The 14,067-nt window shown below is 31.3% G+C and overlaps 3 protein-coding genes across 9 annotated transcripts in view; all 3 read right to left on the reverse strand.

The window, feature by feature from the left end:
* The window catches only part of LOC124432878, a 20,334-nt gene extending 17,258 nt beyond the window's left edge, over nt 1-3,076 (reverse strand). For 2 of the 3 annotated variants that reach the window (XM_046982161.1, XM_046982162.1), the window contains exon 1: nt 1,991-3,071. In XM_046982161.1, coding sequence (XP_046838117.1) covers nt 1,991-2,180 — 190 coding nt within the window. In that variant the 5' untranslated portion in view covers nt 2,181-3,071. Of the gene's footprint in view, nt 1-1,990 lie in introns of all 3 variants that reach the window. The other variant, XM_046982160.1, reaches the window with a different exon arrangement.
* Nucleotides 2,781-9,576, reverse strand: LOC124432881 (putative defense protein 3). Of its 4 annotated transcripts, none has more exons than XM_046982169.1 (5): nt 9,381-9,576; nt 9,026-9,262; nt 8,209-8,416; nt 5,989-6,092; nt 2,781-5,908 (listed from the first exon to the last, which is right to left on the reverse strand). In XM_046982169.1, the coding sequence occupies exons 2-4, from the start codon at nt 9,240-9,242 to the stop codon at nt 6,029-6,031; spliced, it is 489 nt and encodes a 162-aa protein (XP_046838125.1). In that variant the 5' UTR covers nt 9,243-9,262; nt 9,381-9,576; the 3' UTR covers nt 2,781-5,908; nt 5,989-6,028. The 4 variants fall into 4 exon arrangements, with proteins under 4 accessions (XP_046838125.1, XP_046838124.1, XP_046838123.1 ...); XM_046982168.1 differs by having other exon boundaries at nt 9,376-9,576; XM_046982167.1 differs by having other exon boundaries at nt 9,416-9,574.
* Nucleotides 9,577-10,407: 831 nt separating this feature from the next.
* LOC124432904 (palmitoyltransferase ZDHHC6) lies at nt 10,408-14,055 on the reverse strand. 2 transcript variants are annotated; one of them, XM_046982241.1, is made up of 7 exons: nt 13,831-14,055; nt 13,396-13,468; nt 13,239-13,323; nt 12,894-13,168; nt 12,613-12,825; nt 12,352-12,539; nt 10,408-12,256 (listed from the first exon to the last, which is right to left on the reverse strand). In XM_046982241.1, exons 1-7 carry the CDS (start codon nt 13,857-13,859, stop codon nt 12,118-12,120), a joined length of 1,002 nt encoding a protein of 333 aa, XP_046838197.1. In that variant the 5' UTR covers nt 13,860-14,055; the 3' UTR covers nt 10,408-12,117. The 2 variants fall into 2 exon arrangements, with proteins under 2 accessions (XP_046838197.1, XP_046838196.1); XM_046982240.1 differs by having other exon boundaries at nt 13,396-13,577.
* Nucleotides 14,056-14,067: the final 12 nt, after the last annotated feature.

A 14,067-nucleotide genomic window follows, 5' to 3' on the forward strand; every position in this document is an offset into this window, starting at 1 on the left:
ATGTTGACTCATTGTAACGATAAACAAACTACATTTGTATCGTCTCGAGAAATCAAGATCGTTAGCATAAAGTAAAATAATTTAATTAGTTAATTCTCTCGAAAGCTTCGTTTCCATCGTATCGTCTCTTTCGACTAATAAGCGGTCTCTTTGATTACGTGCTTTTCAGTTTACCTCTTCAAAGGAATCTCAAGAAGGTAAATAAAAGATTTTAACGACGACTACGACTTATTATTATATACATTTTAAGATCAAATCTTATTCCGAGATTTATCAAAGACGATATTCTCGACCTTATAGAAAATAAATTCATAATGTTAACGAATAATTATATCGACGAGCGTCTATATACATTTTTATTTTCGAGTATAAGAAAATTACACTTTGACACGCTTCGAAAGAGATTTTCAAGTATATAATAAAACTTCAACAATCGCAGGATTGCAGGATTACCCTCATAATGCGTAATTTATATTGTAATTCCTAAGAGAAATTTGCGATATATATTCGAGCCACAATCCACTACTTATTCATTTATGGCCTTCGCAAAGTTATTTCGTTGAATAGGATTCTCCTACCTGCTGCTCTTGTTTCAACATATGTATGTATCAACTCGAGCTACGTTCTATAGAAGTTTTGTTTAGTGTTAACTTGGCACGAGGCCACTGTCGATATCGAAGTAGTATGATAAAATAATACAAAATATCATTCTTAGAGCGTACAAACGAAATATACATCTATCATTTAAAAGAGCTCACGTATATATCTATTCTTATAAATGGCCGTTCTGTTAAATGATCACTAACGAAGACAAACTTTTACGAGCAACACGAAATCAAAGTAAATTTTAACGAATAGCTTTCAATTATTTAAAGTAATCCTTGGTGAAGCCCACTCGGAATACATTTCATCATTTAATGGACATAAAGCTTTTTGATTTCCAAAGAATAACGAACGAATAAATTTCATATCTAAAAAATAATTTCTGAAGATATATATATTTGAAATATATAAATATATATATATATATATATATATATATTTCAAATATATATATATATTTCAATGTGTTAGCATCTAATCAACTTAATCTTTCCATTATTAAAAAAGAAAAAAGAAAAAAAAAGAAAATGAAATTTGATTTATCGTAAGGATAAAGAAAACAAAAGTATATCAAGAGATCGAAAGTTACTTTTTCTCTCTCTTTCTCTCTCTCTCTCTCTCTCTCTCTCTCTCTCTCTCTCTCTGTGTGTGTTACTATTTACACGCACGAAAATATAAAGCCGCTACAAGTAGAAGAGAAGCACGACCCCATTTTGGTGCACATACGTTGCTTTCGCACGCAAATCAATCAAAAAAAAACCTACTGAGTTTACTCGCTGCTGCGTGTCATGCGAACGTACAAATGTTACATGAGTTAATTTATTTCATCCTACGAACGAATAAAATCGTGTCTCTTTCAGTATGATTAAACAAAGCTATCGTAAATTGAAGATTGGATACAATATCGTGATGTACCATATATCTTCTCGGAAAATTACTTAGGGTTATCGGTTAAAAGCTTTTTCGTGTTGATTCTCGTGAATTTTTAAAATGGCACATAATAGAAAAGAAAACTAAAAAACAAGAAGAAATAAACAAAGAATAAAGAAATAAACAAAAATGATGTTTATGATATAAGACGACACAATTTTTTTTCTTCACAATTTATGAGGCAAATGTTAATTGAAAACATGGTGAAACATCGCAAAATACATATGTAGCTGATACAAACTGACGAATTTATTAAGTAAATAAACCTAATCTAAGGAAAAAATTATATAAATAACGTCTCAAAATAAGACCTCTCATAAACTTCGATGTTTCAGGGACGCCCGACAACATCATAATAAGCATCAACAATGATAAAAAAAAATATTTAAATAGAAGAAAATAGGTAGTCAAAAAATGAAAAGGTGGTCAATGAACGAAACTGAAACTATGAACTTACCTTCGATGGTGGTCGATTCAGGTGGATCTGGTTGGCCAAAGGCCGGCCGGTCGAGGGCAATTAAGAAGCAAAAGGCAATGGCGCAGATCAAATGCATATTTAAATTCCTGATGTAAGACGGAGAGAAGATCGACGTCATAGCCGTTTCACTTGGTGACAACGATTTACCAACGCTCGAACGTATTGTCATCTTTTTCTCCTTCTTTTGCCACCCTCTGTTTCTCTCTATCCTTCAAGGGTGACACTTCACGCAGTACTCTTTACTCTCTCTCTCTCTCTCTCTCTCTCTCTCTCTCTCTCTCTCTCTCTCTCTCTCTCTCTCTTTCTCTCTCATATATATATACGCACTCACACGCACACACTCACACACACACGCACACGCACACTCGCACCCACACGCACACGCACACGCACTCGTTCCTTTTCTCTCTCACACACACGCTCGTTCTCTCTCTTTTTTTTCTTTCTTTCAAGCCCTGCGGTACTTACACCCTCGCACCTGCTCCCTACGCGCCTTTCGTAATACGCACCCGCGGCCGCACCTGCACGCGACGCAGGTTAAGACCGCCGTATCTACTTCCGGTATCACATCTCCGACCGATCAGAGCGCGTGCAATCGATCATGCGCATTCTTTCTAACTGACGCCGCGAGAGCCGACTGATACTGCTCCGAACGAAAATTCTATCCCCACTTGCTATTTGTGCTACCTTTTCTCCCTCCGTTACGTTTTCTTCCCTCTCTCCTATCCTTCTTTCCACTCACCCTCCTTCTCATCAATCAACCCTTTCTTTCTTCTTCCTCTTACACATTCACCTCTTTGTTACTTTCTTCTTTTTTCTTCTTTTTTCCTCCCTTTGAACTACACCAACGGGTGAAAACAGAATGAGAGGAAGATAGAGAGAAAAAGAGAAACGTCCACAGAGGGTGACAAAGACAGCTGTTTTTTTTCTTCTTCTTTTTCTTCTTTGTCTAGTCGAAGATTCAACGACAACCCGCCAGAAGATCTCACGTGTGTGCGCCACTGCTGTATGCTTAAGTAGCACGACTAGACGATGTGAGTGTCGGTGTATGACCGAGTAAGGCGCACGCAACGACCGTCACTACCACTGACGCCGAAGGTGTGGACGTCGCGACGCCGGGACGCCAGAACGTCGGTGTCCTGCGCAATACAACACTGACTCTATCGCTTTTCGTTATTCGCTGCGACGGGCACGCTGATATGGCGTTGCTGCTGCTGTTTTTCCTATACATTCCCTCTCCTTTACAAACTTACCACTACCGACCTTCGCCTCCTCTTCTTCGAGCTTTTCTAAACTACCACCAGCCTCTAACTTTTCCATCGATTTTCTGACTTATTTCTTGGACAATGATCGTTTACAGACAAGATATGACCGATCGTATTGGACTAAAATTTCTTAAAAATCGATTTACTCTTTTTATCTCTCTCTTTTCTTTTTTTCTTTCTTTCTTTCTTTTCGTGGATGCGCGCGCTCATAGCTTGTCTAAAATCTTGGCCATTCGGTCTTATCCTCTTTTGGCACTCGTAAAAAATTATTCTTCTACCCTATTCTTTCTACTATAGTAATAATTGATATCCTCATGCATGGGCAAATCGTGCTCCCGATTGTTAACTCTTATTTCAAGTATGGGTACACTATCTATGCAAAATTCGATGTGCATCGTGAAAAAGAAAATGAATTATCTACAGTTAAAGGTATTACTGAACATTGATCTCCCCAGCGATAGATTATAATCTAATGATCCAACTTACAATAGATAGTGTCTGTGAGAAAATGTTGTGACTCGTCGTGGCAATCTATTGGATTGTTCGGAAAGTAATTTCGTTTTTTTTTTCGTGAAAATGAAAAATAATTTTCTTATAATATATAAATATTTTATTGAATTGTATATTGACCATTTTGATCCAATACCTTTTACCATTTTTCTAGCAATAGTAACATAATTCCACGCTCATAAAACTTTTGATCTTTACTTACAAAAAACTAATCAAAGTAATTTTTGACATTCTCATTTGAAGTGAATGTTCTATCATATAAGAAATTTTTTAAAAACTGAAATAAATAATAATTCGAGGATGCCCTGATCTAGCGAATATGGTGGATGTGGTAGCACATCCAATCCAAACTATAACTTCTGACGGGTTACCTAACTTTTGTGCGGTCAGGCATTATCGTGATGAAACACTATACCTTTTCTGTTAATTAATTCTGGCATATTTTGTTTAATGAAATCACTCAACTTTTCCAGTTGATAGTAATACATTTCCGAATTAATTGTGGAATTATTAGATAGAAGTTTAAACATTCGCTTAAATTCTTCAATTCGCAACAATTCGCAACAATTCGCTTAAAATCTTACCAAACAGAAAGTATCACTTTTTTTATGAGTACCGGTTTTCGAAGTGCTTTGAGTGAGCTCATTTCTTCTGCTCCAATTATGATTCATTTTAGAAATGGATCATTTTCTTGACGCTTGAGAAGCAATTCACAGATGTTAATACGAGCAAATCACTTTTTTAAGAATACATGAAACCCATATATCGAGCTACGAAAGGAAACCAAGTCATTTCACGTGATCATAAACGGTCGAATTCGATAAATTTAAACTTGTAGCGATTTCTCGTGTTATTATTTGTCGATTTGTTTTATTTTGTCTTTATCAGTTTCAATTGGCCTTCCAGAACATGGTACATTTTCAATATCAAAATTGCCCGAATGAAATTTTGCAAACCAGTTTTGGAACTGGCGTTTTATTTTGATATTTCCATACACGCCACATAACTTCTTCCTTGTTTGAAATTAGCTGCTTAAAAATACAACTAATTCTTTTGTTGGGAAAAAACGAAATTACTTTCCGAAGAACCGAATAAATCGAGCGGAGGAATGTTGTTTTGGTATTACGAAAACGAGGAAACTTTTTTGAGAATTCGTTCTTGCGTAGAAGGAACGACTAGTTTTTAACGTCATAATTCTCTTTTCCTCTCTCTCTCTCTCTCTCTCTCTCTCTCTCTCTCTCTCTCTCTCTCTCTCTTTCTCTTTATCTGAAGTAGGACACACTTTTACTTACCGCTGAGATCTTACGCAATACGCAACCTCCTCGATCCTTCCATTAACGAGAATCGAACAGTGAAACCCTTTTCGACGAGCAACTAACAATAAGTTCATATTGCCAATCTACTTCACAGCATGAAGTCCAACGAGTTTGTGCGTTAATGGCGAAAGGAATCAAGCTAAAATCACCTTCCTCGATCGATCGTTGTGCAATTTTAATCGAGTCGAATACCTTTGCCATACATCGTAGTTATATCTCCAGGCTATTTTATCTTTATAGACATACACACACAAACATACATATATATCTTTTTTAGTCTTTTTTAACGAAACCAAAGCAAAAACCTTCTTGACTAATCTTCGAATTTTTTCTAACAAAGATCTCATTAGATCTCGTTGACGTTGAATCACCAGGAACAATATTTCATCAATAAGTTACCCATGGGAGTTCATTTAATTATCTTTGGCATTTGATCGATCAATTTTTACGCAACATCGTCTGCTGGAAGATAATATATCTGCATCGTTTATCAATACTGCGTGTCTTAGAAAGAATTTAATGGGACTTATGTAACTTTGTTCTGAAACGATGATATACTTACTGTCGATAATCATTTTAATAGTTCTTTTTATTAAAATCATTAGTTTATTAAAGAATTGAATAAAAAAGTAGAATTAAAAAATTGAATAATAGTGTAGAATACTTCGATAAATATTAATTGATTCTAATATCAATTATCTTGCATCGATACAATTATCACCATAGACGTTATTATACAATATCACCATAAACGACATTTTGTTTTCCAAAATTATCAAAATATGAGTATTACTACGTGTTAAATCCTAAAAATGAAAAAATATTGTTAATATCGATCCTTACTAAAAAACAATCATCAATTACATATTTATATGAATATACATACATATATTATACTTGCATTGAATTTTTCCCTTTTTTTTTTTTCATTGGACCACACGTGCAACCAAATCCGACCAAAATATCGCGTATTCTTTTAAAACAGTACCACTGAAAAAAAAATCAAATTAAAGAAAAAAAAGAAGAATGTTATGGTTTTATATATCTATATCTATTAATATACAATTATCTCTCGTTTTATTCATTTTGATTTCATCTATGCCAAATGTATTTCCATTGATTTCACAGATAAACGAACTATTCAATTTCTATTGAATTCAAAATGCCGAGATCTATCCTACTGGCGAAATAATTCGACCGGTAGCTTTCGGTCCACCGACTAAACTTTCTAAACCCTGTAATGTAGGATGAAAATTTGCAGGATCGTTTGTAAGTTCTGCGAAGCGTTTCTAAAACGGTAAACGTATTCAGCTATCTCCATTTACAATCGTTGGTGTAGTAAAATTAATTAATTTTAGTGATGAGCAACATACAATCGACGTACACGTATATCATTGTATTATGTTGATAAAAATAATTCACTAAATTATCACATAATAAATTTAATGTTTACGTTGTCGTTTTATATTATTATTAATTTCGCGATTTTTAATAAAGTAGAGAGATAAAGTCAATTAAAAATGATGTAATGTAATTACCAAAAAAAGGAAATTAATTAAAAACCAGAAGAGAGAGAGAGAAAGAGAGAGAAATACCATGACTTCTCGTGATCATGTTATTGCGTTAACACAATCTATGTATGTCGTGTTATTGGTATGTTAATTATATGTACGAATATAGTAGACTTTCTAAACGCTTTTATACCGGGTGTTCCAAACTGTGTAACCGTAATATATATAATGTTCTTTATAAATATTGAAGGATACTGCACTTTAAATGATTACAACTTTAAAAATGTATGATTATCAGATGTTTACAAGAGAATTGATCGCGTTATTGTGATTAGACAATTTGTTAAAATCCATAACTCGATGAAATATCAATAAAAAAATACACTGTAGATGTTCGTTCGATTCATATATTTTGTAAAATATTGAATACTATTTTTAAAAAATTGTTAAAAGTTCCGTATCTTGACTACAATGCCTTTCACGAAATAGTTGCAATAAATTATATTTCTTTCCTAAAACTTAGCATTTTTTATTTAAAACGTTCGCTTATAAAACCAATAGGACAAGAGATATTTGACCATATCGTTTAAAACGGGATACCCGTTATACATATATAACGTCATCATAAGATCTTTGACCACGCAGCAGAAGACGAAGTGAGTGGAACTAACATCCATATCTCTCCCTCTCTCGCTCTCTCTCTTTTCTCTCTCTCTCTCTCTCTCTCTCTCTCTCTCTCTCTCTCTCTACGTTCCTCCAATAAATAATATACTTGTCGTTATTCGAAGAGGATTGACAAATTTAGCTTGTCTTATGGAGTCACAAATTTTTCGATTTTATACAGATGGATAACATTATAGCGAAGAATGGAAAACATCGATTGTTCTTCTCCATTGCGTCTGATCATAATTGCCATTACTACTATTTACGAGTCTATATCTTTCAATGTTAAGTCCAACTACTGGCGGCTGCTTCTACATAGATATTGCTACTTGCCGAGCCAACAAACTTTACACTTAGGAAACGAAGTGAGCTACTCAATAGGCATAGATAATTCATTTTCTTTTACCTTATAAAAATTTTTAGCGAATTTATAAATAATTTTGTTTTACTTTTAGAAATAGATCATCTCTAAAAAAAAAAAATAAATTGTATTTTTTTTTTTTTTTAATACAATTTCAGTAAAATTAATAAAGATTTCTTTTTTTGAATAAAAATTAAAATCCTAATTTTAAATTTAACGTAATTTCATATTATAATAAGAAGCTAACGTATTATACTAGAAAATGATCTATTGTTAAGAGTTAATCTGGCTTATGGTGCTCGGACTCAATCTTATTCAATCTCTGAATTACTTTTGATAATGAAAAAATACTTTATGAAAAAAAATCATATGAGAAAACGTAATCCCATGAGCTTTAGAAATCTTACATAAATCTTCGTTAATTAACAAGAAATTTTATAATTTTTCTTTCGGTGTATTCTAATATATTGATTAATTCGAGAATCATTTCTTCATTAGTTACATTTCGAAAATAGTTATAATTGTTAGCATTTTTTCATTGAACGAAGAAAAATTTTATCGAAGTACTCACGTAAAATAAACCTGGCCTCGAGTATTTGGTGGTGCATTCCAAATAAGAGTAGCCTGTTGTTTTTCACGTGGATCTGCATGCGTTACAGCACTGCATTCAGGATGGGTGTTCGTATTTGGAGTTTGTGCCCAAGAACCAATCCAGCTATTGGTATTAGAATCGCGTGCTTGTAAGAAAAATCCTTTGAAAGATGAACCACTAATAGTTACTGAAATCAAAAAGTAATTAAATGAAAGTATGACGAAATTATTGTATATTTTATGATAGTTTCTTCGATCTTAAAGATTAAGTGATAAAAGTAATTATTCCAAGTGAAATGCAATACTATAGTAAGCTGAAAAGTGTGAGATCGACTGATCTGCACTATGAAGAGAAGTGTCAACGTTGCATGTTCTCTCACGTATACATTAATGCTACTTGCCATCGTTTCTTAAAATCGATTAGCGAGCTCGCTAATGCAAGTAGTTAAGAGCACAATGGAGCGAAAATAACGTTCGCTGTATCTTCCCTTTCTCTAAAGTATTCTTTTCATAAAGAGAGTTTGAAATTCTTCTTTTCTACGATAAAGTGAGCTTCTCATATTTCTGTGAGTAACTTCATACATCATTTTAAATATTTTTTATCAAATAGACACAAAAATTTAACTCGAAAAAAGTAATTTTGATTTATCATAAATATCGATTTTATATCGCGCTTTATAATTAATATAATAAAATATGTGAGCGCTATGCTTCGAGATTAGTCGTGAAAAATTTTATATATTTCCTTCATGATTAGAAATTGCACGAAAATCGTGAATGTAATGTTTATTACATACCGGTAATTTGCGATCCTGGAATGTATTCAGATGACGAAGCTACTAACGTATAAGGGTTTTTATTCAAAGGTTGACTACGTGCATCCCCATGATAGGGTTGATTCGGTCGTGGTTTGACACATGCATCTACTGGTGCACCATCAGGAAAACCGGAAACGGGTACCGAAGAGAGGGCAATTGTTGATATCGTGAATATAAGATTCCTAAACCAACTCATCTTTGGAAGATCCTTGTGGCCTTTGCAAACAATTAAGATTTATTATATTGAAAATAGATGTGATCCTTTTTTTTTATTAATAATTCAAAGTTATAGACGAATGGAATAGAATATTAAAAGAAGCTCACTTAACTTTACCGATTTAGAATGATCGTCATTGATTAGACGCTTACTTTTTAATTAGTTTTAAATCGGAATGAAATATCCTAAAACTTGCTTTCACTTGATTTCGTTGGTCCTCCTCAGAGAGGTCTACGAAAGAAACTGCAATAACCGATCTCTTGCGAGTAAGTCAAATGTCACTGGAATCCCACCATTCATTGGCAAAGTCTCAATCCGCTTTAGCGAATTGTTACTTTCACTCGATCCTTTCTCGCTGTTGTAATATTTTATCGCCTTATTTTGTTTTTTTTACTCAAATATATTAAAAAGTTATTTTTTTAAATGTCAGTCATCTATTAAATAGAAAGTATAAAGTATTTAAGAATAAATTTTATACTTTCATTTTGATCATTTTTCTGGAATATAAATCAATAATTTTATCGATAACCAGACAATCTGCTTCATTAATGATATGTATATATAGAATAAATCTGTTAAAACTGCATCGAAAATAAGCAATTAAATTAACAATTAAAAAATAAGATGACAATTCGCATAATATTCCTGATATTTCAGTATATATATTTCGTAATATTATAATATTCTTCGATTAAATATATATTTTTGTAATAGTTCGAATTGTTACATACATACATACATACGTACATATATACATGCATACATATATATATACACATATACATATATATATATATATATATATATATCGCATTCGAGCAGAGAATTCTCTAAACGCAAAAGCTAATTTGACCCTTTCACTGTTGAATGCCACACTCGCCGTGTTGTTTATTTATATTTGCATGCCCATCATCATAGAATTTGCTTGATGTTTGATTGTCACGCTATGTTATTGACACACATAGATGCTTTTCCAATACATCAATCTTGTGTTGTATAATACAATATTCTTCTACAGAAGAATTAACATAACGCGTTATACAAAAGTTTCAAAGAAAAATTCTATCTGATAAAGAAATATAATGGTCTTATTGTTGATAATAAAGAACAATACAAAACTATAACAATGAATTTGATACAGATCTTTCAATATTTTATTTTTATTATAACATTAATCTCGTATCACAAATACAATTGCACAACTTGATTACATATTATATTATATTGTGGTCCTCTTGTAATTTTTCTTTTATTTTATACTATTGTGTTTTAAACTGTGTGTATGTGTATCAAATAATTTAATAGAAAATAATTACAAAGAATACTACAAACACACATGTATACACACACGTAGAAAGACACACATAAAAAAAAGCTAAATCTTATTGTACAAAATGACAGACTGCAATTATAAGTGATATGATTTTTAATAATTTTACAGAATAACTTTTAATAATTTTACATTGTTCTTAAATCATTCTATGTAACATTACTTTATCGTACTATTTTTGTCTATCGTTGTAAATTATATATAAATAAGATTTTGTACGTAAATATTAACGAAGTTATATAAATTACTAAGTTTAATATAAGTACCTATGTATATATGAGCAACATAACAACACTTTTTACATGTACATATTTCTCATTGAACTCAATACAAATATAAAATAGATAGCAATAGCAAAAATATCACAGACTTAAAATCAGTGTATCATATATAATGTATAAAAAGACAAATAAAAGGGGGTTTATGTCTGATGTAGATTAGATTTATCATTACGTTAACATTTGCTCGTTTGTTCAAATTGATGATCAAAACTATTTAATTCCTATATGAAAAATTCATATCCCTGAGAACAGTGTTTAAAGTTCACTGAAAATATATCTGAGAATATATCTTATTTTTTATTGTCATAGGAATTAGAGATCATGCATGATAATTCTAACACATGTTATGGCTAAACTAAAAGTATGATGAGAAGCATTTAATTAGATACAGTTTCGTATATACATGAATAAAATTACTATGATTTTTTGTATCATAAATTCTCATCATTTGTAATCTAATAAAATATAAATAATAATTTACTATCTATATAAAAATCATTCAACTATTAAATCTAACTTAAACTAAATTAAATCTAAGAATTTTTCTGTAATTTAATTTAAAGGATTAAATGTCATGAACATATATAATGTGTTTTAAACCTGAGTTTGATTATTTCATATTTTACGAAATATACTTATATAAATTATAAAGTCTTGATATAAACACATATAGAGCATTCTTATTCATTTTTTGTTAAAATGATATTAATGATGGATGCATATTCATTTATCAAACTAAGAACACGACACACCACTGAAAATATAATACTATGCATCTATCGTGTAATTGCGAAAGGCAAAATCTCTAAGAGAATTTTATAAGTTTTGAGAATTTTCCATTACCTTGGAAAAAAGCTTTTAAAATTATTGATGTATTTATACTTGTTAAAAAAAATCATATGACAAGTTTTTTACAGTAGCATATAACGAAATAAAGCAGTAACGTTCAAAATACTACCTTTATTCCTTTTATTGGTACATACTGCTTTTCTTCGTCGTAGAATATCCTGAAAATGTAAAAGCAGTATTTAATTGTCTCGAATAACATTTCATAGGATTTTTTTTTACTGCTTTTCTTTATAATATCTGATTGAGTTTTACAAGTCGAATCCAACGATATAAATAAATCCGAATATCAAAAAATCGCAGATATCGCCTTTTTCAATTACACGTTAGATATAGCATTATTTATTTTCTATGTTTTGCTATACTTCTAAATGCACCATCATTTTAAAATAAAATTTTAGTCAGACTTAGATTTAGAAGAATATTGATTGTTTTCTATGATTTCAATTGCACAGGGTCGCGGGAACCATCCTCGTATTCGTTTTATGGAAACATCATTTACAGTCTCTTGCTCCTTTTGTCCAAATAACCAATATCTATAATAATTAATTTGCGAAATTCTTCTAACTTGAAATAATTATATCAATGAAAAATTCAATGTTAAAATATTTTGACTCAAATAAAACAATACCTTCGCCAACGAGTAACAATCACAATATCTCCTACGTTTAATTTAATTCGTGTTTCATCTGTATAAGGAGGATAACACAATACACCACAACCATATCGAATTGGTACCCATGAGCCAGAAGAAGGTTCTATTATTCTGTATTTACGCGCCCTTTTCCGTTTATCCACTTTTTGTGCTAATTGCTCTTTCTATAATAAAATGTTTGTATTCTACAGGTATAAACAATACTTAAAACTGACTAAAACGAAGATTATATTTTACCGTTAATGTGAATTGATCACAACTATCAATCACAGGCCAATGTATACCATCACCTACAGGAGAACAATCCCATGTAAAAACTTGTTTCATATTAAATAGCCATCCTTTTGAATATGGATAGACGAATTTCTCATCAGTACCAAATCTACGATAACGTGCTTTTTCTAATATCCAATCCTCTATTTCTGTTTTGTTTTTTAAAATAGCCATCATCTAGTAAAAATATAAATAGTATAAATATAATGAACTATCCATTTCTTATTTAAATTTTGATCACATACTTGAAAGAAAAGTAACATTCCTACTGTAAAAACCACACCAATTGATAAACCGATGGTGAAAACAACTAAAACCAAAGTAATAAAAGAGGGTGGTGGAAATGGTATAGGTTTGAATGATAATACAGTTGCAACCCAAGAAATTAATATGAAGGTGGAAATGCAACAGCCACCAACTGCACTTGCTAAAAATGCTGTAAAATGCCCATGATTATGATGACCAACACAGTTGTTTATCCATGGACAATGGTGATCCATTTTCAGAACACAACGATTACCTAAAATAATGATAAAAGACAAATTGTAGGCCAAATAATTCTTTCTGTTATTGATAAGTACATTTCTTACATTTCCTGCAATGATGAGATCTTGGCGCTTTATATCCTTGACAAATGATACAATACTGCAAAAATTGGATATCTGACGCTTTTTCCTAATAGAATCAAAATTCAGTTTTGATCATAATATTTAATTGAACTTTTTAATTATTATAAAATAATATTACCGGCATCCATTTTAATGGTAAAAAACCAGGTCCCTCAGAAATTGCACTGATGAAATGAAAAAGAGTACATCCACTAAGGACAAAAAATAAACAAAAATTTATTGTTGCCCAAAAACTTTCTTCAGGTGGCCACCATTGTGTAGTACAATGTATCGTCATTATTGTAATAATTTTTATGATTCCTAAAAAAAATATATCTTTAATAATTTTTTATAGAAATATTTTGAATTTCCCGCGAAAAAATGTTTGTAATGAAAGGGGCGGAGGCTATTATTTTTGTCATTGCAACAAATAAATACCATGAATTATTTAGTATGTAAAATAGTCTAGAAACTATATAAATCTATATTACTTTTTATCTATTAAGTATTCTAATTATTATATAGCTACAAAAGTAACTTTATTTAAGAAAGCTATCAACGATAGCAGACATACCTAAAGCAATTAGTGGTCCCCAATGACATATTCTATTTAATGGGTCGGTACACATATTGTTATAATATCATCCAAATCGAGTTCGAGATTTTTCGTAACTGCATATAATCCGCTAAAATCTGTTATCCAATAAAAGTATTGATAAAACGAAGCTATCAAATCTCACAGATGATCTCGAAATAATGTATTCCAATTTATGGTCTACGAGGTTGACAATACAAAGCTCAACAACTTCAC

This window comes from Vespa crabro, chromosome 2 (genome assembly GCF_910589235.1).
Source record: "Vespa crabro chromosome 2, iyVesCrab1.2, whole genome shotgun sequence".
Classification (NCBI taxonomy): domain Eukaryota; kingdom Metazoa; phylum Arthropoda; class Insecta; order Hymenoptera; family Vespidae; genus Vespa; species Vespa crabro.

Bases quoted from the DNA above. Each gene is read 5' to 3' on its own strand.
- LOC124432881 (XM_046982169.1), bottom strand. From the start codon at position 9,242: ATGAGTTGGTTTAGGAATCTTATATTCACGATATCAACAATTGCCCTC. The intron at 8,417-9,025 runs GTATGTAATAAA...TTTTGATTTCAG, and splicing joins TCCAGGATCGCAAATTACCG to TAACTATTAGTGGTTCATCT. The intron at 6,093-8,208 runs GTGAGTACTTCG...TTTTTTTTTCAG, and splicing joins CGAGGCCAGGTTTATTTTAC to TGGTACTGTTTTAAAAGAAT.
- LOC124432904 (XM_046982240.1), bottom strand. From the start codon at position 13,885: ATGTGTACCGACCCATTAAATAGAATATGTCATTGGGGACCACTAATT. The intron at 13,169-13,238 runs GTAAGAAATGTA...TCATTATTTTAG, and splicing joins ATCTCATCATTGCAGGAAAT to GTAATCGTTGTGTTCTGAAA. The intron at 12,826-12,893 runs GTATGTGATCAA...TATTTTTACTAG, and splicing joins GAATGTTACTTTTCTTTCAA to ATGATGGCTATTTTAAAAAA.